This window comes from Mustela erminea, chromosome 4, assembly GCF_009829155.1.
Source record: "Mustela erminea isolate mMusErm1 chromosome 4, mMusErm1.Pri, whole genome shotgun sequence".
Classification (NCBI taxonomy): domain Eukaryota; kingdom Metazoa; phylum Chordata; class Mammalia; order Carnivora; family Mustelidae; genus Mustela; species Mustela erminea.
This window is the reverse complement of record NC_045617.1, coordinates 115,134,850-115,153,748: the sequence shown is the minus strand read 5'-3', so window position 1 is coordinate 115,153,748 and position 18,899 is coordinate 115,134,850. Positions and strand designations below refer to the sequence as shown.

The 18,899-nt window shown below is 42.8% G+C and overlaps 1 protein-coding gene across 2 annotated transcripts in view; it reads right to left on the bottom strand.

Moving 5' to 3' along the window:
- The window catches only part of CD109 (CD109 molecule), a 130,116-nt gene that overhangs the window by 91,529 nt on the left and 19,688 nt on the right, over window positions 1-18,899 (bottom strand). For both annotated transcript variants that reach the window (XM_032340479.1, XM_032340478.1), the window contains exons 3-5: window positions 16,672-16,700; window positions 10,013-10,243; window positions 3,486-3,611 (exon numbers count right to left, since the gene is read on the bottom strand). In XM_032340479.1, the coding sequence (XP_032196370.1) occupies window positions 3,486-3,611; window positions 10,013-10,243; window positions 16,672-16,700 (386 nt within the window). The remainder of the gene's footprint in view (window positions 1-3,485; window positions 3,612-10,012; window positions 10,244-16,671; window positions 16,701-18,899) is intronic.

Genomic DNA, 18,899 nt, shown 5'->3' with positions numbered 1-18,899 from the left:
GTGGGTTAAAGCCTCTGCCTTCGGCTCAGCTCATGATTCCAGGGTCCTGGGATAGAGCTCCGCATCGGGCTTTCTGCTCAGCAGGGAGCCTGCTTCCTCCTCTCTCTCTCTCTCTCTCTCTGCTTGCCTCTCTGCCTACTTGTAACCTCTGTCAAATAAATAAATAAATAAATATTTTTTAAGAAAAGAAAAAAAGAAAAACAAAAATATAGTTTAACATGGTGGACTATTTAAATAATAAATACATTTTCGCCAGAGTCATTATTCACTGCTGGGAAAAAAAGTTTAATAATAAGCAATAAACAGTCTTTGAATACTATGCAGGAGTCAAGGAAAGATAAAAACCAGAGACAAATACTGACTCTGGGTTTGTGTCCCATAACATTTCTTTGATTATACTGACCCCTGGCGGCCTTTAAAAGACTTTGTTTTCTTTTTTGTTTTCTTTTTTTTTTTTTTTTAATTAAAGTGCTTATTTTCCTTTAGCGTGTGCCTTAACATTGTATCACCTGGAAGGAATCCTTTCATAAAGTGTATGTCTATCAAATAATCACACTGTAAACTTTAAATATCCTATCATTTTATTTGTCAAATGCACCTCAATAAAATTGGGAGAAAAAAACGTATCGCCAACAATAAGTACCTGATCAATATGCTTGTCTTCTAAAAGACGAAGATGTGTTATAGAATGTGGAAAAGGTGGAAATTACACTTAGTTCAATACAAATGATTATCATATAGCTTTAATACACTCACCTAATAAATATTGACTAATACCCAAGTGCAAAATGTGCGCTAGGTCACAGAGATACAGCTATGAACATGCCCCAAAAGACCACAGTCTAGTAGGTACCACCGTTAAAAGTGACATGAATGAAGCAAGAGAAGCACAGAGTGCTCTGGGAATGTCTAGAGGGATCAGGCCATTTTAGATGATGCCCAAAGGGCAAAAGCAAGCCTCTAGAATTACAGGCAGAGGGAACAGCATGGGAAGGCTCTGGGATCAGGCAGAACTGTGAGTTTAAGAAACTTAAAGGATATAAAATGTCTAAAGCACAGGGTTCAAGGATAAGGGTGGCACTTAACAAGGCTTTAAGGTCGGTAAAGGCCAAATCATGTCAACTATTTGAATTTCGCAAGCACCTACATTTCCTTGTGGTTTTTCCTACCAAAGCAACATGATGGGTTGAGTCCACAAAGTACGGCATGAGAAATCCTGAAAATCTTCCAACCTACGACCTCACAACTCCCAAAATCTTCTCCACTGTTCTATCACCCTCTGTCTTCTGGTACATATTCTGGTCACCCCTCACTGAATAAATTGCCCCTTGGAGGCTGCGACCCCACCTGGCCAGTGTGCAGAGCTGTCCCCGAATGGGCCAACAGTGGACACCTGACCCAAGGGAAGCCCGTCCGCCACTTGCCAGCCACGGGTGAAGATGCTGGCTTGTTGGGCTCTGAGATGATGGCTATTTAGCAGAGCCACTGTGACCGGTTCGGATTTAAAGGTTGACAGAAGAGCGAGAGGAGAATGGCACAGGCCACAAGAGACAGAGGGAGCCGTGTCCCCAAAAGCATCAGCGCTCATCCTTACAATAAACCCTCTTTAGAAACTTCTGACAGACCTCAGAGCTCGCTGACCCAGCACCTGGCGGTTTCCTGCTGCTGCACTGCCTTGGTTTTGTCACGCTTGTGTTAGTCAGCTTTTACCCTACTACATGTCAGCACAACAACAGTCCTCAAGGATACAGATGCCGCGTGTTTACTTCCTTGTGTCCACCACTGCCCTGAAAGCCCTCACCGCATACCCAACAGAGGAGCAGAAGGAAAGATGTACAGATGGATGGATAAAAAAGCAATTGATCCTAGAGAGTTTAAGGTGAAACCAAAGGTAGGAACTGAGAATAAATCCCAAACTCCTTCGAAGTCATGTGCTGTCTTCACCTTCAACTGCCATCCCTCTCCACACGTGTGAGGACCACCAAACTTCCCCCACATCCCCAGACGCATGAGGCTCTCTTGCATTTTCCCTGCCTCTACACACAGCTTTCTCTCTCTGAAGTTTCCCAAACATCCACGCTCCTTTTCTGTAAGTGCAACGTCTGGTCCCCCCAGGACGCATCACCCACTAACCCCCAAGCACCCCTCTACATTTTCTTGTTGCCCACGTGTCTCCCTCCACAGCACAACCTCTCCGCAGGCCAACGGCGCTCTTCGTCTTTCCGTGGGTGCTCAAAACACGTGCTGGCGAGGAGGGACGAGTTCTGCCTTTAGGATATCACCCCAAAATACATTAACCAAAAGGGGAAACTTTTTTAATTTTTATTGATGAAGTACTTGGTACTTTTATCCCACTAAAGGTCTGATGTTAATGAATGATTATTCCTTCTAATAAAGTGGTTCTCAGGGGTGGAGAGAGAAGGTGTTTTCCCCTGGGGACCCTGACTGTATGTGTAGACGTGCATGGTTGTCACACTTGGAGGGAAGGGAAAGCTGATCCCGGCATCTAGTGGGCTGAGGGCAAAGATACCGCTAAACATCCTCCAGCGCACCTGACAAGGCCCACAGAAAAGCGCTGTCACCAAAATGTCAACAGTGAGAAGCTATTTCAATAGAACTATTTTTAAAAGCTCATATTCATATGAGCTCAAAATTCATATCTGTACATTTTTAATAAATATCGAAGAAAATGGGAAAAAATATTCAGTGAGTCTTCAAACATCACACAGTGATGTGCAAGAGAAAACCTAAGGCAGAGAGATGAGGATGTTGCCATGCACCTGCCCTGTTGGGTCTGAGAGCTACAAAAGTTGGCAGTGAATAAAGGAAGCATGTGGAAAAGCTGGAGAGAAAGAGGACTAGGGAACATAAAATTGCTGTGGTTGTTTAAAATTACTGTGGTTTTCATTTTTAATTTTTTATTTAAATTCAATTTAGTTTATACATTCTGTATTATTAGCCATGGAGTTAGAATTTGGTGATTTATCAGCTGCATATAACACCCAGTGCTCATTATTTCAAGTGCCCTCCTCAATGCCCATCAACCAATTACCCCACCCCCCACCTTCCTCCCCAAATCACTATTTTTTAAAACAAAGATGAAGTAGGTTAATCCAATCTCATCACTCAGAGACATAAAATCTGCCAAATAATAACTATGTATTCATTGTTTAGTTTTAAAATCCTCAATGTGTACACTTAATAAATAAAATAAACATTATTTAATCAGTTTTACACTAAAACGCAATGTTTTAATGTTCAAACATTATGTTACAGAAAAAAGCAGTAAAGACTAGAACTCTAATATGTTACCATGAAAGCTAACCCATTGAAAAACACAGTAAATTAAAAATAAACCACCTAAATTGTCCAGATGTTCAGATTAACATTTTTCTGTTCACTGAATAAATTACTTTGGAGCTCTTTCCCCACCTAACCTATTCAAATCATTTTTGCATTCCCCTTAAAAATACATTTATACTCACATTCACTTGAACTTGAATGGACCAGTCACCAAGTATTGGGTGGGAAGATAATTGAAAAGTTTTGGAAACCACGCCGAGATCACTTCGTTCTGACAACCACTGCTGGATCAAATTTGACTTGGGGTCCTACAATGAAAACCGTACATGTTAACTGTATAGACTGCCGTGTACATGTGTACCCTATCTGGTTACGAATGATGCCCTGAAGCACTCCTAGGCACATCCAAAATATGGCCATAGAGAGAGTTTCTGGAAAATGTGGGCTATATATTACAAGACAGAAGACAACCAAAATTCTTCCTTTCTCATACTCCCCATCTTTATTCTACTCCACTTTTTAATTCTCAGAACTATATTTCCTTCAACATGGAACACAATGGCATGTACACCACCAAACCTGTTTTGTTACTGTTAACTGTAGAGATCACAGGCCTGTGTATTCAAGGCCCACCATGTGTCAGGCACTGTGTTTTATCATTACAATCACACATCACCCAATCATTACAATCACACATCACCCAATCAGGCGCCTGGGTGGCTCAGTGGGTTGAGCGTCTGACTTCAGCTCGGGTCATGATCCCAGGGTCCTGGGATGGAGCCCCACATCAGGCTGTCTGCTCAGTGGGGACCCTGCTTCTCCCTCTCCCTCTGCCTCCTGCTCTGCCTACTTGTGCATGCTTTCTGTCAAATAAGTAAACAAAATCTTTAATAAAAAGTTTTTAAAATCTGTAATTCTCCCCCAGGAAAGGACTGTCCTCCCATTATAGTAGAAAATGGATTCCCAGAGAGCTTAGGTAAGCACTCAACTGTAAGTAATAAGTGAATACAGGATTCAAACTCATGTGCCTTTAAATCCAAAAAATGTATCCTAAAGATGCTCACCCAAGGGGATACGTGAAAAATCCTTCCATCCTAGACTCTCCCAGACAACAGGGGAAGGGAATAATCCCTTCACGCAGAATTCATCCAAGCCAATCCAGCAGCCGTCCCGGATGCCTCTCCCATTCCCAGCCCTGTCAGCTCCGGCTCTTTAACCTCCTCTCTCTCATCTTTCTCCTCCTTTCCATCCTCACACCCAGCCAGCACGGCCTGTTTTCTAACCATCACCACTAAACTCCCTCCTCCAGTGTCGCCCCTCCAAGACATCCTCCCCACCGCCGACAGTGCTATCCATCTGAAACATAAATCTCAGACTGAGACAAAGGGGTCAACATGCTTGGTCCCGTTGCTGACACAACAGGCAGTGAAGACACACTGGCTGTGATCGTTATGCTGGACCACAAGGTGATGCTGGCTCTTGTCTGCCTACAGAATGAGGTCTACACTCCTCTACACAGCATGCAGAACTCAGGAGTCTGACTCCATCTGCGTTCCTAAGCTCATCTTCCTCCAAACACACAGATCTGTTTGCAATTCACCTCTAAAAGCCTTTGCATCTAGGTCTCTACAACTGCTGCCTAGAGTGCCCTCCCTTCCCGTCCAGTCGGTGCAATAAGCTCCGGTATCTTGCCTCCTATCCATGCCACCAGCAGATGAAATGGCCACTTCCTGGAGAGCCCTACGATATCTGCAGTTTATCCCTTTTGAGAACATATTACTATGTAAGGTCCTCGTGGTTAATATACGGGGGTTTTTGTTCCCAGACTGTGAGCTCCTGAGAACAGGATCAAATATTTTCCCTTATTCCTGTGCTCTGTCCTTTGACTAGAGGTAGTGGGTTAGCCCAGTTACTAGAAGCCAGAAGAAACCCCTCTTCCTGAGTGGGGGAGAACGTGAAAGTCATAGGTTAAGTACAATGCCAAGAACTGAGTATGGCGCAGTCTAGTAAACCAGAAAAACTCACTGTTAAAACCGAAAACCAAAAGCAAGTCGAGACTAAGCAGGTCACCACCCTTGGCCAACTCCTGGGACAGGCACTCTAATCAGCAGTTGGCTCTCCTGTGCCTGCCACAGACTGATGCATGCGAGGCCCACAAAGTCTAAACACTCAAAACCCAAGGAAAAAAACACAAACCAGCGAATAAATATATGCTGTCTAATAATAATGGGAATGCAAGTGAAAATGAAAAAAAATACCATTTTTCTTCTGTCCATCTGACAAAAATAAAAAAATAACAGTAATTCCCAGTGACATTTAAACTGTGTGGAAAGGAATGTTCATACTCTGCTGGTGCATTATTTTGGTATACATTTGAGGATACACATTTTTCTGGGGTAGGGCCACGACCTCACAAGCAAAGGATGTCCTAAGTGAAGTTTTTGATGACTTTGTCCAGAGGATCTGGAGGGTTGGGAGTGAACGAGATAATTCCCCAGTTGCTCAAGCCTATCTTAGACCTAGGCCTGTCACCAAAAACACAGAGAGCGTAGAAACACCAGAAGTTTTCACACATCGGGATGTGAACAGGGCATCAGAGCAGAACCCCGCATTCGAACGTCATCATTTCCTGCGAGGTCGCATGCAAGACTGCCAGGTACCATGTGAACCATGTCCCTGGCACAGCCGCCACAGTCACCACAGCTGGACGTGCTGGGAAAGTGGCCCCTTGTGCCCTCAGAGTCATCTTTAGATGGCCCAGGATCTCTCTCAGGTGTCTCAGCTCAGCACAGTCTCTGCTGCCTGGGCCAGACTGTCTCCAGCCACAAGTTGCCTGGCTGCAGAATGCATCCCCAAGGAGAATTTCGGCCACTCGTTAGAGTCCTGGATGGTGCACGCAGGGTCTGTCTAGAGTGGAGAACTGGAGAAGTCAAGTCACTTAAACAAGGTGGCCCTTCACCTTACCAGGGATGAGGTCATGGTTTTGCCCCAGCTGCTCCAGGCTGCAGGGCCAGGGCACAATCACAAGATAGAACCCCAACAACATCCCTCCCCAGGCAAGGTCATTCACCTGGACAAGGAGCAACACCTTTTTCAAGAAGGAAGTCAGGGCAGAAATCCCCTGAGCCAGCTGCCAGGCCAGTGTCGAAGGCACTTATTTCCAAAGTGTGAGCCCAGATTAGCTGGAGGAAGCCGGAATTAGGGCAAGTTTTTACCACTGCTGAAAGGGCTGTGAAGGCTCTCTCATCCTGAGGAGGTCAGCTACTGAAGCAGCAAAATGAATAATATCCGTTGACAAAAAAAAAAAACCACTGATCACCCCTGTACATGCTGTGACAATCAATATTTTAGCTACATCCTACAGCCATTCTTTTTCTTTTACAACTTAGTGATTTGACCAGTTTTACACTATGCTGTGTTCACAAGTGTAGCTACTGTCAGCCCCGTTACATTGCTATGACAGTACCACTGACTGTCTTCTTTTTTGTTTTGTTTTGTTTTGTTTTAAATGTTTTATTGTGTTATGCTAGTCACCATACAGTACAACATTAGTTTCTGATGCAGTGTTCCATGCTTCATTATTTGTGTATGACACCCAGCGCTCCATGCAATATGTGCCCTCCTTAATACCCATCACCAGGCTCACCCAACCCTCACTCCCTTCCCCTCTGAAACCCTGTTTGTTTCCTGTAGTCCATAGTCTCTCCTGGTTTGTCTCCCCCTCTGATTTTCCCCCCAGTCACTGACTGTCTTCTTGACAGGGCAAGATGGGTCCTGAGAAGTCGGCCTCTCAGCCATCAGGTGCACTTCTCCACCACAGCCTGCAGGTGGTGCTGTCCTGGGGGGGGTACCCATGGATTCAAGTCCGAGGCTCTTTTGTTACAGCAAGTTCTACTTTTTTTCTGGGAAGTTTTGCCAAGGAACCAACCATCGCAAACTGAAAGATGGAGAAAACATCACAGTCTGGCCCAAATGACTGCTGTCAGATGAAGGAGGACAGCCGTGTGGGCATCAATGCTCTGATCTGGCTTCCACAAGTTAGAGGGAAGGAGGCCGCTGGACCTGAGCTCGTACCCCAGCCGCACTGCCTGCTTGCGTAGAGCAGAGGATGGCTTTCTGCCCAGGCACCTGTGCCCAAACACTCTGGGTTCCAGGTGGAATTCTAACCTGTGTAAATCCCCACCCCTAGCCAAGAGGGCCACATTTTGGCCACGCAACTAGGACCAGAGATTTCTCTAAGCACTTCTGAGAAAGTCAAATGTGGCAAGCTAAGCTCAGAATTGGAGAAAAGAACCCAAGAGTACAAACTGAAGGTTCCAAAGGTGATCCTAAAGCAGCGTAGAGAAACAAAATAATAAATGCACAGACCAGCACCACTCTAAATGCTTTACTTAAATTATCTCACTTAATCTTCACAAAAACTCCTGGGAGGTGTTTGTCCCTTAATCCAGTAGTTAGCATTAATCCAGCAGTTCTAGATTAATGCCTAGAGCAGGCAATTTATCCAGTGCTGACTTTTATTACCACAGGTAGAACAAGGCAGATTGGATAGAAACAGCCAGAAATAGGCAGATGTTGACTTGAAAGATGGTATGAATGTAGTCCATAAAACCTTGCTTAGAAAGCTATTTGAATTCAGAAATGCTATTCTCTGGGGCACGTGGGTGGCTCAGTCAGTTAAGCGACTGCCTTTGGCTCAGGTCATGATCTCAGGGTCCCAGGTTCAAGCCCCGAGACAGGCTCTCTGCTCAGTGGGGAGTCAGCTTCTCCCTCTCCCTCTCCCTCTGCCTCAGCTCCTCCTCACTGCCTGCGCATGCTCTCTCTCTCAAATAAAAAATAAAGTAAAATAAAATCTCTGAAAAAAAAAAAAGAAAGAAATGTTATTCACTATATCAACCTCCTTTATAAACATTCCAACACAAAGCAAAGGCAGAAATCCACAGAGCTAGAATTCTTGGAGATTCAAGAACATGCATTAAGCACCATGCCGACCAACGTTGTGTTTACTACAAACACAGACTGGCTTGAAGTTACACGTATACATGCCTGCTTGATTTTTGTTTGCTTTTTAGTTTAATTTAGAATGACAAAAAAGTTAAAAAGAATAGGAAGATACTGAACTAAAAAAGCCTGAACCTGCCTTCCATCCTATGGCATTCATCAGAACATTTAGGGTAACCAAAAGAGATCCCGGGACCAGGGACTTTCAGGTGTTATCAAGAGAGTCCCAGGAAAACAAGGATGGGTTAGTCGCCACCCTGTTTCCACGCAGTGATCCAATGTCTCATATCCTCCTCAGCGTAAGTGTAGAAAAGCAGGTCCAGCCGGATCTCAATTGTCCTCAACTTGGTTCTCACAGGAAAGCACTCAGTCTAACTATGTTGCCTCTAGGGCATCAGAGCGTTGGAGAAGCAGAGGCCAGATGACTTCCTGCCATAGGGGATTCCCATAAACATAAGAGCTAATGTTTAGTGAACATGTACTATGTGGCAGGCATAATTCTAAATGCTTTACTTGGATTATCTCACAAAAACCTTTGTGAGGTATTACCATTATTACTCATTTTAGAAATAAAGAAACTGTGGCTCAGAGAGGTGCATTTTCTCCAGGTCTCACAACTAGCAACTATTCTTCTTAGAGCAGACAGTGATCCTTTTATAAGCCAAATCACACCATGCCTGTCCTCAGAATTCTCCAGTGAATTCTCATTTCACTCAGAGTAAAATCCAAGGTCCCTATCATGACCCTAAGAAGATCCTGCACAATCCCTCCTCTAACCCACCTACCTGTATCTTACCTCATCTCCTATTAGTTGTCCCCTCACTCTCTGGGACACTATCAGCCTCTTTTCCCCCAGTGCACCTAACAAGTTCTCACCTCAGGGTCTTTATACAAGCTGTTCCCTCTCTAGGGGCTCATTCTTTTACTTCCTTTAGATCTCTGCTCAAATAAGACTTCCCTAACAACCCCAGAGAAAATAGCAAACACAAACACTCTTTCTCTCTCTCTTCACACACACACACACACACACACACACACCCCAATTCTTTTATATACATTTTTTAAAGATTTTATTTATTCACTTAACAGAGAGAGCATAAGCAGGGTGCAGAGCAGGCAGACGTAGAGGAAAAAGCAGGCTCCCTGCTGATCAAGAAGCCCATTGCGGGCCTCGATCCCAGCACTATGGGGTCATGACCTGAGCCGAAGACAGATGCTTAGCCATGTGAGCCACCCGAGCACCCCTACACCTTCTTTTTTTTTTTTTTAAAGTAGGCTACTTGGCCAGCGCAGAGACCAATGCAGGGTTCAAACTCAAAACCGTAAGATCAACCTATTCAATCCCAACTGAGCCACCCAAACCCCAGGCTTCCCACTTCATACACGTATTTATGTGTTTGTTTAGTGTCTGTCTCCACACTATTCACTGAAATACATGCTTGATGTGAGCAGGAGACTTAATCTGTTCTGTTCACAGACCCATTCCAGGGGCCTGAACACAGAAGCTCAATAAAGGTTTGACCAATGAATTAATCAATGAAAAAGCAAGCTCTGAACCCATTGTTCTACCATCTCCCCTCCGAGAGAGAGCACTCTCATGTTGGGAAGGAAGCTTACCCATGGTGAGTTCTAAAATAACATGAACAGGACTTCAAAGAAAGCTTTAGTAAGATAACTTGAACTTACTTTATTTCTGTCTGGCACTTACCTTAATGAGAATGTTTAAAGAAGTTTTATAAGGTTTAAAATCTGAGAAGAGTGTAACAATACGAAACTTCACTTCCTGCTTTGGCTTGTACAGAGACTTGTCTGTTTGAATGAAGACAGTCATTCTCTTGGTCTCAAATGATAAACGCGTACTATTAGAGAATAAAATCTCATCCTGGGCCCATCCAGTTACACGCAGCTCATAGATCCCATCTGCACTGTTCAGAGGGAGCTGGGGAAAATAAAGAGATCAGACAAATGACATTTTCATTTTGCCTCAAAAGTGTTTTTAATTGTAAGTCAGACTAGAACATTTAAATCCATAGTATTATTAACAGCAATTGCCATGTTGAAAAACTCACTCCTTGTAGGCACCAACATTAAACAATTTGTATTCCCTCCTAACAGCCTGCAGTTTTCTCCCCAGCTAAATCGGAGGGTTCCTGGAAAGGAAGGCTCAGCAGCAGTGACTGTGTCATTTCCTATTCCCAGAGCAAATTCTTCCTCATGGTCGCTGTGGGTTGGGACATCTAATATCTTTCAACATTTTTTCCATGTCCCCCTAGTTGAGGCAGTCCACTGGTGAAAAGCACATTTGCACAAGACTTTTTTCCTTGCTGTTCTCTCTCGAGTTCTTTCCTACCGTGCACACGCTTCCTGCACCCCGCACAGCACTAGTCGCGGTGCTGGAAAGGAGGTGGAAGGCACCTGGAAAGGCACACTACTGCTGCTCTCCTAAGGCTCTCACTGACAGAATTCCTACCTTCCAGCATGAACAGACCAGAAGCCTTACTCAGGAGTTTGCTTGATCTGTGGCACCTGACGACAATCCTCCAGGTGGGTGCTCCTACTAACACCTGTGTTATAAGCAAGGAAGGTGGGGCTTGGAGGAGTTTGGGAAGTTGCTCCAGGTCAGGAGCAAAGATGCAACACACAATGAGCTGTGCTACTCTGCTAAAAGCCTCCATTGGCTGCCTCTGAAACACATCTGACCATTCCTCGACTCTTGCCCCTCTGCCCTTCCAAATGTGGAGTCTCCTTCTCCAGAGTTAGGGATTTGCTTCTCAAGAAGAGAATGAAGCTGTGTCATAGAAAGGATAGCATCTGCCTGGTTCTCTCTCTCTCCCTCTCTCTCTCTGGGATTCTTCACTCTGGAGGAATCCAGCTGTGCCATGTGATGAAGATGCTTGAGACGCCTGCAGGAAGAAACTGAGGCCTCCCTCAGCACCAGCTTGATAGCCTTATGAATGAGCTCCCATACAAAGGATCCCCAGCCCCGGGGAATCCTTCAGGTGACTGCAAGTCTAACTGACATCTTGCAATATCCCAAATCAGAACAGCCCAATTCCGTGGTTCCCCTATTCCAGACCCACAGAAATTGTGAGAAGCCATAAGAGCTTATTGCTGTTTTAATGCCAAAACTTTGAGATAATCGGTTTACAACAGACGACTTAGCATACTTGACTCTCAGTTGGTTTTCATGTTAATAAACCTGCGATTCTAAAACTAAATTGTGATTCATTCTTGCAAATAAGTTTTGTCCACAGAAAGCTCGGAGACCTTCCAGTCATAGCAGCTACCTGGAAGCTAGCAAGATGCCTAAGAATACAAAGGAAATGTAACAAAGCACCAATAAAATGATCAACAAAAAATATTTAGGGAGAGAAATACTGATGTCCACAATTTACCTGGAGATACATTTAAAAAATAAGATGAATTAATGGACAGAGAGACAGAGAGACATGTTATAGAGCAAGTATGGCAAAATGTTAATGGGAGACTCGGAGTGGTGCGTATAAAAGGGTTCACTATGAATTCCTTCAAGTTTTGTGTATATTTGCAAATTTCTTAATAAAAAGTTAGAAAAAAAACAATCAGTAGCATCACATTCAAATAACTTCCAGTGCCAATTTCTGCTTTTCTTCAATAAATATTTCTTGAGCACCTTCTGTCTCCAGGTTGTTCTGAGTCTTTGGGATACAACATGAACCAAAGACGTGTGCCCCCATAGGGCTGGGAGTCTAGCTTGGAACCTGCATTCTTATATTCCATTTTCTCAAATGATACTTCAGCTCCCAGATTCTTTTAAATAGATATTTTAATACTAAAAGCAGGACATGGTCTATGCCAGCCTATCAAAGACTTACACGTGGCAAAGATTCATAAATACTTCGTGTTTAAAATATGGTATTTGATAGGATTGATTTTCATGATCTGGAGACAGTTTGATCATTTTTAGGCCCCAGAACAGATAGCAGATTGAAGATTTATGGCAAATCCATGATGCAGCGGCCCAAAACTAAAGAGGCCCATTAACCACTAGAACACCAAAGAGTTACAGAAACAGAAGTAACACACAATGTGTCCCAAAACCTTCCCTCCTATCCATCCTCCTTCAGGGAGCGCTGGCACTGCCTCAGGAGGAGACGTACTATCTTTCTGCTCCTCTCAGCTACACCTCGCCTCCCACATCCCCTCCTCCCACCCCAATTTGTTTTCTCAACTTCCCTGTTAGAAATCTCACCACCACCCCGCCTCCTGCATATGTAAGATTTACACAATTCAAGATACTCAAAGCCTCAGTGTTCATCCCAGGGCTGGAAAGTCAGAGATGACAAGTGAACCTGGTGTATCAGCAGAGCAGGGGTGACTCTACAAGCCACAGGGCATCACTGTATGCCTTGGGGTGTCCCCACAGACTTTGCATGGCACCAGGAATACTGAGACATGGTAGAGACCTTAGTTTTCCATTGCTAACAGTACAGGGGCAGAATGAGGAGACTGAAGAAAACACCATGGATTTTAAGCAATCTCTATGGAAGTTTCTCTCTGTACCAGACCTAGGATGAGTTGTAACCTGCTCCCCACTGTGGAGAGGAGACCAGAAGGTATTAGCTCCTGAATATTCGCTGATCAACTGTCTCTGCCTTCTTGGGGTCACAATTATTGAAAGAGCTCCCAGGATTGGTAATAAAGAGGCTCCCTCATCAGAGATTTCCATATCTCTTATATAAGAACCAATTATTCGCCCACAGAGATTTGGGACCTCTGTATGTTAAGCCAAGACCAGATGGCTGGAGAAAGATACAATGCCCACAGAGGACACTGTCTATCAGCAGGACAAGAGACGGGGAGTGCACAACATCAAGGGGCTTTGATCAGCAAAGTATCGATTAGCATCTGAGTTGGGCATGTAAGATTCTCATTAGGCTAAGTCTATTCTGTGTATACATGAATGCTAATTTTCTGAGGAAATGATTGCTCTTTGCCCAAGATATGGAAGGAAGATATGCTCAAAAAGTCCTTGGTGGACGGGCACCTGGCTGGCTCAATCAGTGGAGCATGTGATGCTTGACCTCAGGGTTGTGAGTTCGAGCCCCACATTGGGCAGAGAGTTTGCTTAAAAATAAAATAAAAATCAATAACAATTTTTAAAAAGGTCCCTTGGTGGGCAAGGAACTAATTTGGGTTGACTAAAACCATCTTGTCCTCTCTAAAAGATCAGTTGTCAGGGAAACTGAGACAACACAATAGCATTGATCCTACTCTACTTCATTAATAATGCTAGTTATTAAGAGTAGTGGAGATTTCAAATAACTTTCAAAATAAGGTTTGGGAATTTAAGAGGATGGTTTCTATTAAAAAATATTTTTAGGGCGCCTGGGTGACTCAGTGGGTTAAGGCCTCTGCCTTTGGCTCGGGTCATGAGCTCAGGGTCCTGGGATCAAGCCCCGCGTCAGGCTCTTTGCTCTGTGAAGAGCCTGCTTCCCCCTCCCTCTCTGCCTGCCTCTCTGCCTACTTGTGATCTAATTCTCTCGGTCAAATAAATAAACAAAATCTTTAAATATATATATATTTTTAAATATTAATTATACATAAAATAAACTTTAAAAACATTTCCAACTTTAAAAGCCACTCCTTCATTTAAGTTGGACTTCTTTACAGAGAGAATAAAAGAAATTTCTCCTAGCACATTCTCTGCAAAAAGTAATATTGGTATTAAGCATCAATTGTTTTTTAATTTACTTCTTATTAAAAAAAAGCTGACTGTAGTGTATCAAAAGTAGAAACAATAGGCTAATCAGATATTAAAAACACATTTGTTTCAATGCAGTCAAAATATTTATATTGTACAGCAAAAACTTGAGAGAACCTTAAAAAACAATTCAAAATGTTACATTTACAAACATGAGATTGCAAGAGCACACTCTGAAAGTTGGGTCTATGTTAACTGAAAACTCGTAACCATACAGAACTTTCTATTTTTGCCAAGAATGATCACATTTTCCCAGACACTTTATGACTAGGTCTTTAAACTTCTGTTTTACTAGAAAAGGGATATAGTCCTAAATATAATCTCCAGTAAAGCTTTCAATAGCTAATTGCTATATCTACAACAATAGAAATGGCATTAATATTAAAGACAAATACAGGATGTTGGAGTTTGTATTTCACACAGTTAAGACTTAAAAGAGTCAGAGCAGCCAAATTCCAGCTTAATGATAGTTTGGCCAGGTACAGTTTATAATAAACTGACATTACCGGAACAGGCCCAGGTGCCCTCATCCGGCCTGATGCCTTCCCTGCTCAGTCCTTCTACTCTTCCAGCCTGTGCACCTGCCGGCTTCTCTGAAGAAACCAGACAGTTGTACTTTAAACTGTGGTTCCTGGGGGTGCGGGGGGGCTCAGTCACTTAAGCATCTGCCTTGGGCTCCAGTCCTGATCTCAGGGTCCTGGGATCGAGCTTCACCCATGGCTCCCTGCTCAGCAAGAAGTGTGCCTCTTCCTCTGCTCCTCCCCCGACCCTCGGGCTCTCTCTCTCAGATAAATAAATTAAATGTTTTTTAAAAATAAAAAAATAAACTGTGGTTCATGGACTTAAATCCCACCACCTTCTGCTGTAGGACTATTGTATTACACAGGATTTACTTCAACCATTTATTAGAAAATTCTTTCAACAGCATATGGCCAGCTTCTAATGTTTTAGGGTACAAGAACACAATGCGATATTTTATTATCACTGAGATTGGGTTTCCCCACTTCCACCTGCTTCGCCTCTTTTTCCCTACTTTCTATTTAACAGTAGAAAAGCAGTTTTATTTCTTAGTAAGGAAAGCACAAGCATAATAGGTAAGAAATAATAGCCATGGAATATAAGTAATTTTTATAAAGCACTGTTTGGCCACACTGTGTTCTCTAGAAACAACTCCACTCCACCTCCAGCAGAAAAATGACTGTGATTCCTGAATATGTTTCATAAGTAACCTTCAGGAAGTAATGGAGGAAATGGGGGAACCTGGCTCATCAGGTAATGCTGATTCTACATTAAGTATGTAAAGTGTCAGGGCTAAAGGTGAACTAGCTTGCTCCCAGACGAGCAAACTGAGATTTAATGGCAGTTTCAACTTCTCCAGGAGTGGACTTTTAGGACAATCAATCTGGAACTTTCTGACAAGCACCCATGAGGTAATCTGTCGCATGGGCCCTCTCCATCCCCACCCTCACCCAAAGGAAGATGAGGTAATCTACAGGATAAGACCCCAGGCCCTTCCCCCTAAGGGAAGGTGACCTTGTCTGGAACAATCCTTTCTTTTCTTTTGCTAATAACTTCCTTGCCCCACCCTCCTTCCTACAAAAATCTTCCACATGGTACAACTCTGGAGCTCCCCCTCTACTTGCTAGATGGGATCCTGTCCAATGGCTTAATAAGGCCAATTAGATCTTCAAATTTACTAGGCTGAGTTTTGTTTTTTTAACAAAGTCACCAGTCAACTATTCTCAGAAAAGTATACTAAATGGCATCTCTTGTTGGATGCTGTGGTCTCCGTTCTCTATTGTACATTCAAAGTGTGAAGCTCCAAAACAAAACATAGTCATAAAAGCACAAACTTCCAAATCAAAGCGGTGACACGTAGGATCAGTACACAAACAGCATGTAATCATCAGGTTTTATGACTTTCTCAACAAAATAATAACCCCTTTCCACTTCTATAGGAAATTTTTACAGCACTTTCACATCTTACTTCACCTCTGGGGTATCCCCTATGAAACAGGAGGCAGTTTCTTTATCCCCTTTTCCAGGGCTGGGACAAGGGTGAGGTGGGTGAGGCCCTGTCCCAGGTGCAAAACTTAAAGAGGAGACAAAAAAAAATTCAGCAACCAAGATAAATAAATTTTTAATATTTAAAATATTTCAAAGTAGAAATAATGTAAAAACTTAAATTATGAACAACAACAACAACAAAAAAGTTTCAATAAAGACAGGATCAGTATCATCAATGCCTCAGCCTTCAGTAGAGCTCAGTGTGGCACTCCACTTTTCCAGGACAGAGAAACTGAAGGAAAGAGTGATCATTATTACACCCTCAAAACTCTAAGGTTTTTTAAGGCAGATGCCTGTGTTTGTGGCAATAGTCCAGGCCAGGTCCCCTCAGTGAGTTCCCTATTTTACGTGAAGAAAATCTCTGCTATGGGTTTGAAGAGGCTGATAACCAGTCTCCTTGCAGTAACAGTATTCTGGGTCTAAATGTGAAACTGAACTCAAGTCAAATTCACAAGGGGTGTAAATTGATATAAAGGTCAACAAAATATTAATTTTTTTGTTTCATTGGTCAAAGCAATATATATTTCTGAAACCAAATTTTTTAAATGGATACTTACTGATGGAAGAGTAAGTGTCTTGAAAGAGCCTAAAAGCAAAACAGGGAAGAAAAGAGAGTCATAATTTGAATACGATGATATACTACACAACTCCGAAGACTTTCCTAATACTCTTTTGGATGGAGAAGGAATCATAAGCTTACAGAATCATAAATTTATTTGGTCAAAACAAAACAATTATGTGAAAGCCCAGAATACCTGAAGGATTACCACAGAACTTCGTGCCAAAGAATTAAGGAAAGCTAAGCCAGACTTAAAAAGCCATCAGTGGGTGAACCCCACCCCCCAAAATTAGCTTAAGTTCTTCTTTTCTTTTCCATTATCATTTTTGTTGTCATCGTTGCTGCTGTTTATGTTGTTGCTTTAAGGTTCTAAATATTAGGGATGCCTGGGTGGCTCAGTGGGTTAAGCCTCTGCCTTTGGCTCGGGTCATGATCCCAGGGTCCCGGGATCAAGCCCTGCATCAGACTCTCTGCTCCGCGGAGAGCCTGTTTCCTCCTCCCTCTCTGCCTACTTGTGATTTCTCTGTCAAATAAATAAATAAATAAATCTTTAAAAAAAAAAAAAAAGGTTCTACATATTGGAGGGACATTTCAGTCTGTGTTGAGAAAGAAGTTGAGGTTTATTTATGTTCTCAGACCCTCATGATAAAGGAAGAAAAGGAAGGCATTAGTCACATCAGGGGTGAGCTGGGACTCATCACTGAGTCACTGGTATTAGAGTGATGCAGACTTCTTTTCATGTACAGTTTCTAAACATAGGGCTGCTAATTTAACTCATGCCAATTTCTCATCAGATCTAATTACTTCAAGGGAAAAAATGTTTCAAGTTAAAAATAAAAGAGTACTTATCCAAAGGTTCTATTGAAGTGACATGAATTCAGAGGTGATGATGGACCCTCACAGTTCCTTCATTTAAGAAATACTTGTGAATATTTAAGAAGTATTTGCCACCATGAATAAGACAGACATGGTCCCTGTCCTCCTGGAAGCCACATGTGTCTAACCTATAGAAACAGACAGACACCAGAGCAGAGCACAGTAGAGAGCAGGGGTTAAGCAAGTGGCCTCTGGAATTAGACTCCACCAATTCTATACTCATCAACCATGTACTAGCCCCCTCCTTGAAAGAGTTACCTGATTGTCTGGGTTCAATTTCTTCAGCCATAAAATGAGCATGTTAATAATAGGACCAGTCTCATAAAGTGGTTGTGAAGAATAAGTATGTTGATACCTAGAAAGTGTATAGAACAGTGTCTGGCATAGAGGAAACACTTGAAAAATGTAAGTCACTGTAGCGCCAGAAAACTTGGAAGAGATCTCCTCTGGGGATGTCAGTGTGCCTCTATAGCAGGGTCTTCCCATTTTCATAATAGAGCACTCAGTCGATCAGTACATATCACCAATGTCAAGTTAGATTATCAAGTCATATACATACATGCACTTTCTCAACCAAAATACTAAATATTAGAAAACCTTAGTTCCTTAGTTTTGCTCAATAAAATAAAAAAAGTAAAAGTTAGTACGTTTTCTGCCTACACCCTTATAAATGGTCTTGCACAATCCCCAATGTGTGCACACCCACCTGAAGATCACTGCCCCAATGGGCCTCCGTGAAATACAAATATGTTTTCAGAAGCAGATAAGCAATTCATCAAAATCACTTATCACCTAGCACAGACCAGTTTATCCAGTGACTGTCACCATAGGAAGCAAAGAGCAGGACTCTTAAATAACAGGACACTGGACAAAAAGTGTCTTGAAAAGGTGACAAAGAGAAACAACTGAACAGATACAGCGCCAACACGGGAGGGCGGCAATAAGAAAAGGACAGAGCCCACCCCACAGGGACCAGGAAAAGGCTCCCAGAGAAAACGATGCCAGAAGTCTAAGATTGGTACGATAAGGAAAAATTAGCCAGATGAGAAAGGAAGGGAAGAGTTTCCAGGCAGAGCAGCAGCAAATGCAAAAGAGCGGAGCTCAGCATGAGTCTACAGAAGAAAAGAGCTGGCAGGGAGAGGACAAGAAAGATGAGGTTGGACCAGATCCTGAAAGGCCTTTTGCACAGTGTGAGTCCTGGCTGGTATTAAATATCCCAAGTTATGCCACTGTCCCAGCATCCTGATGCAGCAATTGTCCTGAATCGTTTTGGTTTACTGAAATATTGATAAGAGGTGGGTTTAATTTGCACAAGACTTAACTTTGAAATATTGTGATCATGCTTTGGTA